The 16,769-nt window shown below is 35.7% G+C and overlaps 1 protein-coding gene across 1 annotated transcript; it reads right to left on the bottom strand.

Annotated features, from left to right (window-relative positions):
- Positions 1-9,817: 9,817 nt before the first annotated feature.
- On the bottom strand, positions 9,818-16,769 carry LOC125835587 (oligouridylate-binding protein 1-like). The gene is made up of 12 exons (XM_049514702.1): positions 16,530-16,769; positions 15,632-15,693; positions 15,228-15,330; positions 13,673-13,749; positions 13,533-13,594; positions 13,358-13,445; positions 13,188-13,263; positions 13,001-13,031; positions 12,264-12,383; positions 11,885-11,970; positions 11,217-11,390; positions 9,818-10,302 (listed from the first exon to the last, which is right to left on the bottom strand). The coding sequence occupies exons 1-12, from the start codon at positions 16,608-16,610 to the stop codon at positions 10,030-10,032; spliced, it is 1,233 nt and encodes a 410-aa protein (XP_049370659.1). The 5' UTR covers positions 16,611-16,769; the 3' UTR covers positions 9,818-10,029.

Below are 16,769 nucleotides of genomic sequence, written 5' to 3'. Positions count from 1 at the left end.
TTTAGTTTGTGTCCTTTCAACTTCAAAGTGAGGCTAAGCAGTGGTGAAGAGCTTATATAGAATGTAGATCTTCAACTTTACCTCCATTTACTTGGACCCAATTTCATGCTCTGTTTCTAGAAAAGTATGTGCCTAGGACTTTGAGGGATCATAAGAAAGATAAACTTATGTCTTTGGAACAAGGTGGTATATCTGTGGCCGCTTATGAGGCTAAGTTCCATGCTTTGTCCAGATATGCTACTCAATTGGTGACTACTGAGGAAGAGAGAATTCGATTATTTATTAGGGGATTAAATTCTGAGTTACAAGTATTATCTGTTCATATGACTTTTGTAGGGAGGAGCTTTAATAAGGTAACAGACTATGTTAAGAAAGTGGAGGGGGTGAGGCGAGACGATCAAGCTAAGGCATGGGCAAAAAGGGCCAAGAACTCCAGTAGCTTTCAAGGTTCTTATTCCAAGGGGTCCGGAAGGCCAACGCTTGCAGTCAAGCCAATTCAGTCTGTTATGCCCGCCTCTAGAGGTAGTTACTTAGAAACTCCATATCATAATTTTCAAGATAACCCGGGAATCGTGCCTTCGACGGGCCACAGACCATCTTTTGATCGTACTTGTTATAACTGTGGATAACCTGGGCATATGAGGAGCGATTGTCCCCACCCACGTGTGTTTGAGTCCGCGCAGCACCAGACTAGAGCAGTGGTACCCGCGGGAAATGGTAATAATGGTTTGGGGCATCCACAAGGTGGGCGAGGAGGTAAGCGAAGTCGTGGAGGTAAAAGAAATGGTAATGCAGGAAAGGTAATGTGCAACCAGGCAGGGAAATGGTTCATCAAGATGATAGGGATCAGTGTTATGCCTTTTCGGGCAAGAATGAGACAGAGGCGTCTAACGTGGTGATCACATGTATTTTTATTGTCTTTGACTGGATGTCTAATGTGTTATTTGATTCGAGTTCTATTTATTCTTATGTATCTGTGCGATTTGCCTTAGAGTTTGATATGATTTGTGATATACTTGATGCCCCTATCCATGTTTCTACCCCAGTTAGAGAGTCAATCATAGTCACCAATGTCTATCATGTTTGTCTTATTTCGTTTATAGCTTTTCAGACTTGGACTGATTTGGTGATTTTGGATATGACTGACTTCGACATAATCTTAGACATGACTTGGTTGTCCCTTTACTATGTCGTACTTAATTATAATACTAAGTCTGTAACTCTAGAAATTCCAGAAAGGGAAAAATTAGAGTGAGTAGGGGTGTACAATCCTAAGTGAACTAAGATCATATCCTTCATTCGAGCGAAGAAATTGATAGGGCAAGGTTATTTGGCTTATTTGGCTCATAGTAGGGATGTTGAGATTGAGGCTCCACCCATTGAGTCTATTCTTGTGGTGTCAGAATTTATAGAAGTGTTTCCTAATGATTTGTCTGGTATGCCTCTATATCGCATGGCTCCGGCAGAATTAAGAGAGTTTAAGGCTCAAATCCAAGAGCTTCTTGATAAGGGATTTATTCGTCCTAGTGCTTCCCCATGGGGTGCTCCAGTTTCGTTTGTTAAGAAAAATAATGGTAGTATGAGAATGTGTATAGATTATCGGCAATTGAATAGGGTCACTATTCGAAATAAGTATCACTTGCCTCGAATAGATGATTTTTTTTACCAATTGCAAGGTGCATCAGTTTTCTCTAAGATTGATCAAAGATCCGGTTACCATCAATTGAAAATTAAGCCTAAGGATGTGTCCAAGATGGCGTTTAGAACTCGTTATGGGCACTATGAGTTTTAGGTTATGTCGTTTGGTTTGACCAATGCGCCTGCAACTTTCATGAGTTTGATGAATGAGGTGTTCAAACTGTTTCTTGATTCGTTTGTTATAGTGTTTATTGATAATATTTTGGTCTATTCGAAAAGTGAGAAAGAGCATGCCGACCATCGTCGTAGTGTTTTGGGTGTTCTTAGGAAGCAAAATCTATATGCTAAATTTTCTAAGTGTGAATTTTGGTTAAAATTGGTTGCATTTTTGGGTCATGTAGTTTCAAAAGAAAGGGTAATGGTAGATCCTCAAAAGATTGAGGCGGTTAAGAATTGGGTTAGGCCTAGCTCTGTGACGGAAGTTAGGAGTTTTGTAGGGCTCGCTAGCTATTATCGTCGATTTGTGAAGAACTTTGCTTCTATTGCCACTCACTTGACTAATTTGACAAAAAAGAAGATACCATTTGAATGGACTGAAAAATGTGAGGAGAGCTTCCAAAAGCTCAAAACTCTCTTGACCACCGCACCTATTCTAGCGTTACCGGTGGAATGCAAAGATTTTATTATTTATTGTGATGCTTCACATTCTGGTTTGGGTGTTGTGTTGATGCAGGATAAGAATGTTATAGCTTATGTCTCGTATCAATTGAAGGTGCATAAGAGAAATTATCCAACACATGATTTAGAGTTGGCAGCGGTAGTGTTTGCTCTTAAGATATAGCAGCATTATCTCTATGGTGTTAAGTGTGAAATGTTTACTGATCATCGTAGTTTACAGCATGTGTTCACTCAAAAGGATCTGAATTTGAGATAGCGAATGTGGATGTAGTTACTTAAGGATTATGATGTGATCATTCAATACCATCTGGGCAAGGCTAATGTGGTACTAGACATTTTGAGTCGAAAAGCAGTGAGTATGGGTAGTCTAGCTTGTTTGAATGTAACCAAGCAACCTTTGGCTAACTAAATTCAGACCTTAGAGTCTAAATTCATGCAGTTAGGCATCTCAAAAAGAGAAGGGGTGTTAGCTAGCATTGAAGTGAGGGCCACATTCATTGATGAGATCAAGGCCAAACAATTTGAGGATGAGAATTTGGAGAAGCTTAGAAAAAAGATTGTGAATGGTAAGGCACAAGAGACCACTCTTGATGCGGATGGTATGCTCAAGATAAGATGAGGAGCATTCAAGCTAAGCTTTTAGCAGCCCAGAGTAGGCAAAAGAAGTATGCAGATCATAAGGCAAGAGACATGACATTTCAAACTGGTGAGAATTTTCTTCTTAAGGTATCACCCATGAAAGGGGTGATGAGATTTGGTAAGAAAGGTAAGCTAAGTCCGCGATACATTGGTTCATTTGAGATTCTTGAATGTGTGGGACCGGTAGTGTACTGATTGGCTTTACCTCCTAATTTATCGGGAGTTCATCCGATATTTCATGTGTCCATGTTGAAGATATATCATGGTGACTGGGATTATATCATCAAATGGGACTCAATTGTGTTAGACAAAGACCTCCAATATGATGAGGAATCGGTTGCAATTCTTGATCGTGATGTGTGCAAGTTGAGGACCAAGGAGATAAAATCCGTGAAAGTTCAATGGAAGCATCATCCAGTTGAGGAAGCTACTTGGGAAACCGAGAGGGACATGCGAGACAAGTATCCCCAATTGTTCGTCAATTCAGGTACTACTTCATTCTTTCCTTAGCCTATTTTCCTAAGTTTTGTCACTCGGGAGTGATGGGTAAATTGGTATCTATTGTAACGACCTGTTCCCATCGTTATAGAAAAGCCAACATAGAAAATTTGGGGCCGGAAAACTTTTTCGTAGTATTTGTATTTTTCTAACCTAGTCCAGATTTGGACGAAATCGGAGTCTTTAAGGTGTAGGAAAATCTAGTAACAATTGGGTGAATTATTTATGGTTTGATTACATGAGTAGTTAGATAACTCGTTAAAGAACCCGTACGAATTTATGAAATTGAATTCGAGCGAGTAAAACTCCCAGAATCAATCTTAGCGTCAAGGGTATTTTCTGAGCGTCATTGGTTAGAGGTGTGTTGTGAAATGAGGATTTTGGAAATCTTTAAATAGCTCTATGTTTCGTGCAACCCGCTTTGGCGGGGATTTTGGTCGCTTTGGTCAAGCCGCTGTAGCAGGGTGGTGGCCGCTGTGGCAAACCAGACGCGACTTAAAGTCGTAAATAAACCCTTAAACGACCTTATTTGGCACTTTTCAATTTTAAGAGCTAAGGAATGAACCCCAGGCGAGTCCTACTCATTTTTCACCATTCTTGAGGCTAAAGGTAAGTTTTTCACTCCCCGACTCCGTTTTTTGATCCGTAGAACATAATAGAATAGGTAAATATTGATGGGGGAGGGTTTTGTTATAGATTCTATGGTGGAAACAACCCTAATTTGGATAATTGGGATCATGGGTTTGATCTAGGGTTTATAAAATTATTAGTAATTCGGGTAATTAGTGATTGTTTATTGATTTATGTACTATATTGATTGTTTGTAGACCAAGAACGAGCGAAACAAATTCGGAAAGGGAAGGATCAAGTTTCTTAGGGTTTCAAGCTTGTTTCGAGGTAGGTGGTGGTTGTGATTCTATGATTGTGTGATGTATGTTGGTTCTTGCTTCATTATGATACATGTATGTATATGAATGTTGCATTATTGATCACACTTGTTGTAAATGAGATAGATGAATGATGGTTACCATGAAATCATGACTTAATTGTATAATCTTGAGGATATACTTGTGATTGTGATTGATCGGTTGCCACGTTCAGGCATAACTAACTTGGATCGATTGCCACGTTTCGACATAACTATGGGATCGGTTGCCACGTTCCGGCATAATTATTGGATCGGGTGCCACGTTCCGGTATGCTAACTGTTTGGGTTTGAGTTTCATGAGAGGACCAATGATTTGATATAATTGTGTATCTTGAGAAATGTGAAGTTGTTCATTGTTCGTATATGTTGATGACAGTGTGTATGTTCATTATATGCATGTGATTATATTGTTGTGATGACTTATGTATGGTGCACTTAGTGGGATAGTCGTGTGATCCTACCAGTACACTGTGGTTGTGTACTAATACTTCAGTTGTTCTTATTTTTGTTGAGTGCAGGACATCTTCAAGCAGCTACTGACAGACCTCGCTTAGGAGATCAGTGATCGTCGTTCGAATTCAAGGGTGAGGCAATTCGGGCTGCCGTGAGTTCTCTTTTCGTCTATGACCACATTCCGGACTTAGACAGTTCTATTAGTTATTAGTACATTAGTTGGAGTTGTGTCCCTTCTTGTTTAGACTTAGTTCATTGTTAGATGTTTTGGTACATTGACTTTCAGGTTCTAGGTTATTTCTTCCGCATTGTTTAGTTCTTGTTAGACTTTTGTTGGAGTTTATGGAAACTCCTTATTTATTTCCTTAGCATTTAACCTGCTTCTGTAACTTAAATGCATTAGTTTTGGGTTAGTTGCTTGGTTTGGATTGTAGTAGTGGTTCTCCCACTGGAGGGTTAGTGTAGGTGTCAATCACGATGGTCTAGGTCGTGACAGTTTGCTAGTATTCAAAAACTTATCAAGTTTGGTAATTGGTTTATATTCATTTTTTTATACAACCAACTTAGATTTATATTAGCGAAATTCATACCTCCATGAAATTAATATTTTAACTCATTTTTTCAATTGTTTCTCTCCCACTATTTTTGTTCAAATTATTCTTATAAAAATAAAATCTTAATCTCAACAATTTAAAATACAATTCATTAAAAAAAAAGATACAAATTCAAATTTTATTCAATAAAGAATACAATAAAACACTTTATTTCTTTAACTTTGATGTTTTGTCAAACTACATTATATAACAAATAGAATATATTTATTTTAAGAAATATCACGTGAATAAAAGAGTTAGACGCAATGAATACGGACATATCACTTCCGTGGAATGAGATGGTTTAACACGAATAAAGAAATACTCCATCAAATAGTCAAAAACATAGAGATAACTAAACCTATAAATAAGTAAATGTCTAACTAATGTTCCTACCAATATTAGAAAACTTTTAGGTATTCGGCCTATATTTTTTATGATTGATGACTTGATGTTAACAAATTTATTTATAGGTGGGACCTAAATATCATCATAGATAGGTAAAAAGATATAGTAGGAAGAAGTAATTCATTCTGGCACCTCGCGAATGTGGTACAGTGGTTGAGATTATTCATTTTTAAATTAGAGGTCTTGAGTTTGAATCATGGCTGATATGAAAAACTTTTTGATAGAAAGCACTATTCTTGAATGATGAAGCCTTATCCAGCACAAATTCAAATTAGTGAAATTTCAATACAAGATATCGAACACTCGACTAGGAAAAATATTCCATTTTAACACATGGTATTTAAGTATACAAGGAGATGAGGGGCTATTCAGACAAAACACTAGTGCCTTGAATATTGCTACTCCTAACCTTGGGTCGGCGTGAACATGTATCTTTATACATAAAAAATTATTTCCTCAATTTTAAAATTAACATTTTTACTTTTTTAAAAAAATTCAAAATAAGTGTTCACAAATTAAGATGATATAAACTTTCTTTCAATTTTTAGTTTTATTTAAATAAACAAAGTTTTACATAATTAAAAAATTATTAAAGAACTATTTCTCGTTTTAATTTATTTATTTTACTTTTCTTTTTAATTATTTTGGAACAGAATACTTCTTTTATTTTATGGTAACTCTTCAATTCTAATCTTCTACATGATATATTTAAAATCATACGATAAAATATTTTGATACATTTCACTTATTTTTAGTTTAAGATCATAAAATTTAAATTTTCTCTTACTTTTTAAAATTTCGTGTCAAGTCAAAACCAAATAAATAAATTGAAATGAAAACGATATTTCTTTTTTCAAAATAAGAATAAGATAATAGAAATATTTCTTACTTTATACAAATAATTAATTTTCTTGAGAGGAGGCGTGCCTACTGCCTAAACAATAAAACAACCCTAATTATCATGAAACGTAGGGTGTAATAATAATATTAGCATTAATTTACATCTAGTCTAGAAATAAAGTTGAAACACAAGACTTTATAATTCTCACGTTGTTCACACTTCACCAAAAAGTCTTCTACCACTAAACAAAAAGACTTGGTAATTACAAGAAAGAAAAAGACATGTTATAATTAATGTATTTATTGGTGGGTGGGTTTTGGCCATTTAATAGTAATACTTTATATTAATTTATTGGGATCACATGGTACGTTACCAAAGGTAGTGGTTGAGGAAAAATAAAATAAGAAAATAATATAGCATAAGGTTTCTTTTTTTTTTTTTCTTCCTTTTGTTTTTTAGAGACTTTTTCATTGTTTGTTGACCCATTCTTTTTCTCTTTATCTTTTTTTTTTGTTGTTGTTTTCTTGGATCTTTTTCATGTCTTACCCCATGTGAAATGTTACACATAGTTTTGTATGTATTGACATGTCCAGACTTTGAAGTGGGGTTGCCTTTTGATTGAATGCATCTCTACTTCTTTATTAGTTCTTTGTACGTGGGCATGTGTTTATATATTGGATGCATCATGCATTTATAGGTATGGGTTTAAGTCGTCAACGATCATTTAAAGGTGTCGGCATATTTCACTTAAACACCTTAATCTAGTCTTATACCTATTGAATTCCTACAGGCTACAATTATTCCCCTACTCCATTTTCACCATCTCTTTATACAGTGGAGGAGTCAGGAATTTTACGAAGAGTGTCAAAAAAAAAGGGAAAAAAACGATGCTAGTGAGATTCAAACACATGAGCATTTAGGGCATCTAAAATCACTGGGCTACAACACCTTATTATGTCAAGGGTGTCCAAAATTTATTATTTAATCACTTTGTATATCATTTAACTTATAAATACGGTATTATTTTCTGATAGGGTAGCTACGCCCCTGTCTTTACACATAAGATTGGTACACTTCAATAAGTTAAGTTTATGGTTCGTATCTATAGTTTCCAACTGTGGGTTCGCATAAGTAGGCGCTTGAACTTATATAAAATTTGAACAAGTAGACACACACTTCCTACATATTGCTTGACATGTGTCTTACATGTCATAATACTAATCAGTTCGAGTGTATCTCATCCAAATTGTCATGTAGAATGCGTATGTTTATTTGTTCAATTAATTTATACAAGTTTAAATGTCTACTTGCACACACCCAAAGTTTGAGGACATAAATTCTTTTTGAAGACAAGTTCAAAGATATATTTATGTATTATGTCTATGCCTTATTTAAATGAATTTGCATTGTCATTAGTGAAATATTCTTAAAATAATAATTTAAATTTGTATATATGTGTGTAGAATTTATGAATGTTTGGATTGTTTATATTTTCACAATCTCTGAATTCTTGTCTATAACATATTCACACAAGGATTCTCAGAGCAAGGGCTTGAGCTCTCGGACACACTTGCAATCGTACTAAGACAACCTAATTTATGTTTCTTACTATTTACATCATGTTATTTCATTATATTTGTTTTATTTTAATTGAGAATCATTCAAGGTGCTATAAACGAATTCTAAAAAAATTAGATTAAGACGTGTGCTCTTGACCTCATGTACAAATTCAACTGTATTTTTATCCGATTCCGCTGCCAAATATGAAGCAACTCATAAGCAATAGAAGTAGAAGGCCTAAGTTTCAAAACAGCCGCAAGCACAAAAACAAGATCTAGCTGAAAAAAATTCTTTAGAAAAAATGAGATTTTTTGGCCACCTACAATTGAATAGAGGAAAATAACTTTTTCAGATCTTTTATATGTAAAAATAAAGATCTTTCATAAAACCAACACAAAACAAAAAAAAATTGAAGTAACGAAAAAATCATTTTACCATTCTGCTCAAGTCTTATTTAGTACTTCCTCTGTCCCTAATTACTTGTCCACTTTTGAATTGGCACACCTATTAAGAAAACAATAATTGACATAGTGAGTTTATCATTTTACCCCTATTAATTATGAAGTGTATGAATTAAAAACTTAAGATATTCAAAAAGTTCTACATTTTTCAAAGTAATTAATTGAGGGTATAATAGATAAAATAAAATTGTCCTTTCTTGATTTGTCAAAATGGACAAGTAATTAGGGATAACTAAAAAAGAAAATATGGACAAGTAATTAAGGATAGAGGGAGTAGTAGCTAGTTCAAATTTATTACGTTCTGTTTTAGTTGTAAAGACTATGATTACTTTGATATATTAATAAAAAACCAAATTAGTCTGTGGAATGAAAAAAAAAATGGCTTGCTTACAAATCTTTTTTTTTTCTTATGAAATGAACATGACCACGCTTTACCTCACCCCAAGATATAAATAATCTCTTATGGTCAATCACTTATAAATTAAATAGAAGAAAATAATCTTTTTATAAAAATAAAAAATTCTTTAAAACAAAAAGACATAAAACTAGTTTTGTAAAAAGAATAAATCCAAATCTTCCCCAACCAAGTTCATTGTTTTTTTTTTCCTTTTTAATGACTGTGGAGTGTGGACTATGATATCCAAGTCAGCTTTTTGTCTCCACTGAATTCTTAACTTAAGAGACCTCAAGATTCTTAACAAATTCAATAACCACTAGGTCACACCCTTAATGTTCATTGTTTAGTTCAAACATAACACATTAAATATGCCCGAGTCAAATTTTTATTTCATGACCAAAAAATCCACACTTGATATTCAAGAAATCCATCTGGACCAACCCTAAAAACCCACCACAAATTTTGAAACTCCTCCACTGAAATATCAAGCTTAGTTTGCATGACATGAGATTCAAACCAGGTCACAAGTCCCTCTAACCTTTACTACTTGAACAAAACCCTAAAGGCAAAGACCTTGTCCTCTTCCCTTTCGACATCAAGATAATTGACGAAGGTTGTGCTTTGAACATTTTCCGACTCAGATTCATTTCACAATTGCTAGGAAATAAAGAACAAAAAGAAAAATGCATATATGCAGAGCATGATTCGCAGTGCGAGAAATCCTTTAAAACATTTCAGTTCATGAAACATTCTAAGATCTCCTTGGGTAAAAGAAGAGAAGCTGCTCATCCAGTGAACTGCCATAGGATTAGCTGCCAGACAAAATACAAGCTACATATTCATACATGCTTCAGACACGAAAAACTAACGAGAAAAAGAAAAAGCATCCTATAAAACAAAGCCGGCAGAGCAGAAGCAGCAAGTGTTGTTATGCACTAGTAGTACAATGGTGGTTGAGTTGTAGCAGCAATACCTCCATAACCACCATCATAAATCGCTTGACTAGCAACACCAATTCGCTGACCTTGGGAATGCATTAGAGCCTGAGAATGCATGAGAGCCTGTGAACCGCCCATCCTAGCCAAAGCAAGCTGCCGCTCATAGGCTACAAGATCAGTCACTGAAATACCAGGGACGTGTCCCACAGCTGGAGGAGGAAGAGGGGTAGAACTGGCTCCTGGCAGAGTAGGCTTGCTTCCCCATGAGCACTGTAATGAAAACACAAAATTACCAACACAGCAGAAGATTAATTTTCACTAGATTTAAATCTCAGAAAACAATTGTCAACTAATGAAAACATTTGGAGACAACTCCTCTGCTTCAATTCACTAACATGCTCAAGAACAAGGGCCAATTGTGTGACCGTAAACTACCCCTTCACATCGTGCTTTGCATTTTATGAAGTTATTACATAACGACGAAGTCAAATCCTTCTCCTAAAGTTTACACTTTCGTCTTCAACCTAATATCACCAACACTGTTATCAACAGTTTACCCTGAACAAGAGTTACGTTACTCTTCCTCTTTCTATTGAACATACCTGTACATACACTATGCCTTTATCTGCTGACAAAGGAGTTCTCACATAGAAAAACTATCTTCCAGCTCAGGTGGTGCTAAAATCTACCAAGTATTAGAATACAAGTAACCTCAGTCAAGCCCATCCGACCCTAAGAAAATGATATTACACATCCAGCAACTCCAAATGCCAAAAATTAGGTTGTTTTACATTTCAAAGCAAAACAACATCTGCAGAATCATCAAACTCACTTTCTACAACGAATAAAATATGAATATTCTTCTATGGAATAGGACCACACAAGGTGCTCTAGAAATTTATACATAACCCCCTCCCTTCGGTGCTTCTAAACTGTTGAACTATCATTTTCGTGAACTGCAAAAGAAATAACGAAGAACTTCAAGTACCCACTCTACATAATTTGCCTCCAATCAGGCCTGAAGACATTACAAATGGATAAGTCACAAGTCTGAGGAAAGCGAACTCTAAAATGTTCTTTATAGTTCAATAACTTTGTTTAGATTATTAAAACCAGGTAGTGTTACAGAAAGTCGAGGTATACACAAAGTCAAAACAGCTGAATTCTCATTTTTCACACATTACCTTAATAGGTTTACCAAAGAGGAATTGGGCATTTCCCAACTGAATAGCTTGAGCAGCTTCAGCATTGGTGCTGTATCTTACAAAACCAAAACCTTTGTCCCGTTGAATACGGACATCTTCAATAACGCCAGCTCCAAGACCATGAAAATGACGATGGAGGTCAACTAAAGTGACCTGAAACACACATGGACATGAGAACCTCCACACATAATTAAAATATCTGAAGACAATAATAATAAACTGCAAATAAACTCCTTCCTACTTCCACTGTATATTATTCCTCTACGGCATTCAAGCAGGGAAGGTAAATCTCTTGCGTCCTAACAGCTACTTGATACTCATGCAGATGCCAGGAGTGGGGCTATAGTTCCATTGCTTGAACGTAGATTTAAATTAAAGCTTAAGAAGCTTGTGACGTATATCTCCACCAGTGGAACTTCTGATACAGCAGTTACATTTAACCACTTCAGGTGTTTCATGTTATTCATGAATCATAATGTCTGCCCGAAAGAGAGCATGTGCAAATATGATTGCAGAGAACATAGGAGTTTGTCGCTAGGTATTTGATCAAAACTTGGGGAGCTGACCTAAAGGAGGGTGGAGACATATCCCCACAACAATTAGTTACAAATTCTAAAACAGAGTTATGAGGTGTTACTGATACTCACTTCAGGAGAAAGGTTGCCAACATAAACAGTTGTATACTGGGGACTATTTTCTGGAGCATCTTCATTGGCCTTGTCATGACCATCATCTAGACAATAACATAAATAGCATCAAGATTCTTCACTATGTAGGTTAATTCAGTAAAAGTAAGGCATCTAAAAAGTTCTAGTAAGCACTCCACATCAGTTGCAGAGTCTACATCACTTTGGCAAAAGAATGTACACATATAACACAATAACACACTGAATATGGATGTGCTTGGATCAATATGCAAGAATTGTACATGACTGTTAAAGGTACTTGATTTACTACAACTCAAAGTCCAGTGTTGTTTCAACAAGCAGAAAACAGAAGCAACTATAAAATTCATGAAAAACCAACCTGATGTTCCACTTGTCAACTCAACAACACTTTTCGCATCTGAACTCTTATTGTCATCAATTCCTCCAGCGCCTTTTGTTGCCCAGTTGCAGCGGATTTGTCTGCTTCCTAACCACTTACCTTTTGTTTTGAACCAAAAAGATCTCTATTTAGATGAGATAGAAAACCAGACCTATCTTCGATCAAGCCTACTAATCTAGGAGATAAAACAACCAAGAAATGATGCAGCAATGTGGCATGAAACCAAGTTCTCATCCATTTGAAAATGATTTCTAGGAGAAAAAGAAATGCCAAATCTTGTATTTCTAAAACATTGAGAATTATATAAATTGGCTGGTACACGCCATTCTTTACATGTATACTCCGCAAAAACAGTAAAAAAAAGATTGAACTATAGCATGCAAGAGAACCTAATGAAACTAGATTGACGAAGACTGGAGGAGATGCAATGATCTGCTTAGCTCTGCGAGTGAAAGACCAGCATAGAGAGTGACAGAATGTCTATCAATGAGCTACCCACACGAGAAAACAAGAAAATAATCTTAGTTTGTCCTATGCTATAGAATCCCAAATAGAACAAGAACACAAACAGTAAGCAACCAAGATTTTCCCCAATAGAAAACTGGTGGGTAAAGTGCTCTATGAAGAATCAAATTCTCAATATGCAATTTTAAAGACAGTATATAAAACCATGTTGAATGAGTGTATTAAAAAAAAGATAGACTGCTTGTTCTTACCATTCAAGTCATTTATTGCACTTTGCGCCTCCTGCACAAAACATTCCAAAGAAAAGAAAAAAAGGTTGACATGGTTCATAGAAAAGCACAAGGTAGGCACTACTGGTTTTCTTCTTTTCCTATTTTGGGTGGAATGCACACGAGAAGAAGCTTAATATCAGAGGGTTGATCAAAGCCATCTTAGTACCTGCTGACTACGGAAGGAAACAAATCCAAATCCCCTTGAACGGCCTGATTTTTGATCCCACATAACCTTTGCATCTCTGCAAGGAAAAACTTGAAAGTCATATCTGAGAGTACAATATATTTTTGAAAATGAATGTCAGGGTTTGCAGGACTACAAATGATAGAGCTTACGAGCAGCTAGGGTAGACTGAAAAGCATGCATACAATGTGGCATCTGTAACCTCTGGACTGAGATCACCCACAAAAATGTTGAAGTGACCTGTAATCCAGAGAAGACGGTATTGAGTTTTCAACTAAGTGCAAAACTAACAAGAAGATAGAAAATTCAGATATCTGATATACATACTTGAGGTATCCTCTCTCTGAGCACTAGTATATGCCCAGTTAACTTTTATAGGCTGTCCAAACCTGCATTTTACCAGTAAGACCTACCACAGTGTAAATGCTGAACCCTTAAGCCAGAATATTGCAAGAAAATCCACTTACAAATTTCTTCCATTAAGAGTCACAATAGCAAGGGCCGCTGATCGGCGATCAAAGTAGTCGACAAAACCATACGACGACTGCATTGCAAGGAATCACCATATATTAGTCTCGTATCAAGAAATTTCAAACAAGTTATGTGACTTGAGATCAATGGCAAACTCACACATAAACATCAATCTAGGAAGTATCAAGGATTTCAGGACTATAACTGTGAAGACAGAAAATATTTTATGGAACGAACATCATTATTGCACTATACAAGACGATGAAGAATTCAAACATTTGGTAGACACCAACCCCTCTTTCCCGACCCTTTCTCAGGTTCTACAAGTATAGCCCAACTTGTAGAAATCATGGAGTGACAGAAGGTGAAGACTATCATTGTGCATGATTAGTTTTAATGTGAAATACTTTTGCTTTAAAAGCTTAAATGTTAATCATGAATAGATCCTCATCACATTAAATTGCTGCAATGTCGCAACCACAATAAACTCCAAAGTCTGCAAGGTTTTCACAAGTTAAAAGTTAAGAACTTACATGGGAATCACCATTACAACCTTGTTATACTTCAATCTACAAAAGCTCAATGGTGATTCATCGATTTTGAAGATTCACAGTTTTGACTGGCACCAATGCTATAAATACTTAAAGCAAACAGACAATGCCTACACTCTAAATTCATGAAGACTGATTCATGAGTTGAAGAACTAACAAGGCCAATGTTTCTAAGGCTAAAGGTGAAGCCATGGTGTTCCAAGGTGAGAGAGATACCTCGAGAAGTAAAGCAAATGTCTTTCAAGGAGGTTATCACAATTCATTTCAAACAAGTATATGCATAAAGTTGAAAAAGAAAACTAAAGGAGGAAACAACAAAAGTTGGGCAATGACTGAACAGTGAAGAAATTGGAAATAGAAAATTGTGACTTTTTTTTTGTTTCTTTTCAATAGTTAATGGATTGTCGGAGTGAGAGAAATATTGCCTATTTGAAAAATCACAAAGAGAAACCACTTCAACCACAACTATCCATAACCCTAAATGAGTTAAAACTAAACATGCTAGCTTGCCCTCCCTCCCTCCCTCCCTCCCTCCCTCCCTCCCTCCCTCTCTCTCTCTCTCTCCAAAAGTCCAAACAAGCACCAGTGAGGTGAATGCATTGATGAAATTCAGCCAAAGTCGCATCTCAACTACTAAGGCATACATCTCATAAATTAATAGCACCCTCCATTGGGCAAGAGGCAATAAGCCCTCACCCTCGAGATATGCATATGGCCTAACAAACACATCTGAAAGCACAGAGCCAGAATCATTAGCATAACCAGCTTCACCTGAAAAGCTTCTCCCTAAAACAAAACTCAAGAGAAATTCATGATTTTAATTTACATTCTTCACTTGCTCCAAGGTGCCTACACTCCATAGTCATTAAAGTGTTAACATGTTACACTAATTAGAACTATGACATAAATCAATCATCTTCAGATAGGCATGTTTCAATTAACTCTCAAGACTTGTCTGGTAAGAAAATGTTAAACATGAACCACAATAATGAAATCAGACCTTCTCTTTTTTTATGAGCTTGCATCCCTCAAGGGGGCCAGTACTTGAGAAGACCTCTTGAAGAAGTGGTTCCGTTACTTGGGGGTGGATGTTTCCAACGTACCTAGTTCGGATAACATTAAAAACCAGAAGGGTTATCAAAGATTAATTCAGAACATCATGCTCTCTTTAAATATATAGACAAGCATGTTTGATCAAGCACAGTTTCATGCAGCTAAACATGCAGCGAACAAGTAATAAGAAAGCATATAAAAGTATACATTACATGAGCTTTTGTACCAAGATACAATAGAGAAACGGAGGGAGTATCACTTTTCAAGCAAAAGGCAACAACTTAAAAGGAAAAAGGAAAAATAAAAAGAAAACTGATTTTCGAATAAAAAGAATGGCCATGAGGCACTCACACACTGCGGCAAGTACTTGAATCAAATCCAGGAGGCAAATTTCCACTCAAGATAGGCTCTATCTGTAAACAAATACTACAAAAGGTCAATAAAAAAATAAAAGAAAAAGGATCCTAAGTTTTCCTTAATCCCATGTAATAAAGTTGTATAGACACTAGGTCAAATCAATATAGAAGGAGTATACCATGGCATTGTGAAAATTCATGACCACTTTTTTTTATGACAAGGGAACCGCAGCCACTACCCAATTCACAAAAACTTTTGATTCCCATAGAAGGTACAAATGTGAATGAATGGAGGATTGTGGAGGCCATGACCCCAATTCCACAGCCCCTTCATCTCTCCCTTACCCAAAGTTATGAAACCTTCATTCAATAACTTGGAATTTTACAAAAAAAACAACCATATCACCATGCCTAAACAGAGAAGACACCAAGATTTGCTCATTCCTTACTCTCAATACTTTCTATCTATATAGGAGTGCTAAGCAGACAAACTAAATAAAGGCTAAAACAGTTCAAAAACCAAACACCATTATTATAACTTCTTAATTTTTAATACTAGCTAAACTCAAGTCCAGTAATTTCAACTAGTTGCCTCTCAAAAAGGCACCATCTTTCCAATCACAACTCTACAAACTCAACCACAGACTTCACCATGTTCTAATCATTAACGCGTATACATTTTTTTTATTTTTGACATAAAGCTTAAAATTTTCAAATGGGTATCCAAATTAAAAACAAAAAAAGAACAAAGACCCAAAATTTCAATTTTCAAGAAAACCACAATCAAGAGATGAAAAAATACAAAAAGATTCCAGCTTTATCAAAACTTGAACTTGGGTAAAATCCAAAAAGGCATAATAACAAGTCAAAACCCAATAAAGAAAAAAAGGAACCTGTGGGGGTGCAAGAAGAGCAGGATGATAAAGGGATTGCTGCATCAATGCTTGTTGCTGCTTCAGCCTCTGTTGCATCATCTTCTATGAATTTAATTTAATGTAAATATACAGGAGATATAAAACTCAGATTATATTAAAAAAAGAAAAAAAAAAGATGATTTTCAAGAAAGGAAAAATGAAGGAAGAAAAAAATAAAAAAGAAAAAAAGAAAAGAAAAAGAAACCCTTAAGAGTGGTG

This window comes from Solanum verrucosum, unplaced genomic scaffold (genome assembly GCF_900185275.1).
Source record: "Solanum verrucosum unplaced genomic scaffold, falcon-dt-bn FXZP01000040.1, whole genome shotgun sequence".
Classification (NCBI taxonomy): Eukaryota; Viridiplantae; Streptophyta; class Magnoliopsida; order Solanales; family Solanaceae; genus Solanum; species Solanum verrucosum.
The sequence above is the reverse complement of the archived record's forward strand: the minus strand, read 5'-3'. Positions and strand labels throughout refer to the sequence as shown.

Coding starts and splice junctions, on each gene's coding strand:
- LOC125835587 (XM_049514702.1), bottom strand. CDS start 16,610: ATGATGCAACAGAGGCTGAAGCAGCAACAAGCATTGATGCAGCAATCC. Junction 15,694..16,529: donor CTCTTCTTGCACCCCCACAG/GTTCCTTTTTTT, acceptor ATTTGTTTACAG/ATAGAGCCTATCTTGAGTGG. Junction 15,331..15,631: donor TCAAGTACTTGCCGCAGTGT/GTGAGTGCCTCA, acceptor TATCCGAACTAG/GTACGTTGGAAACATCCACC.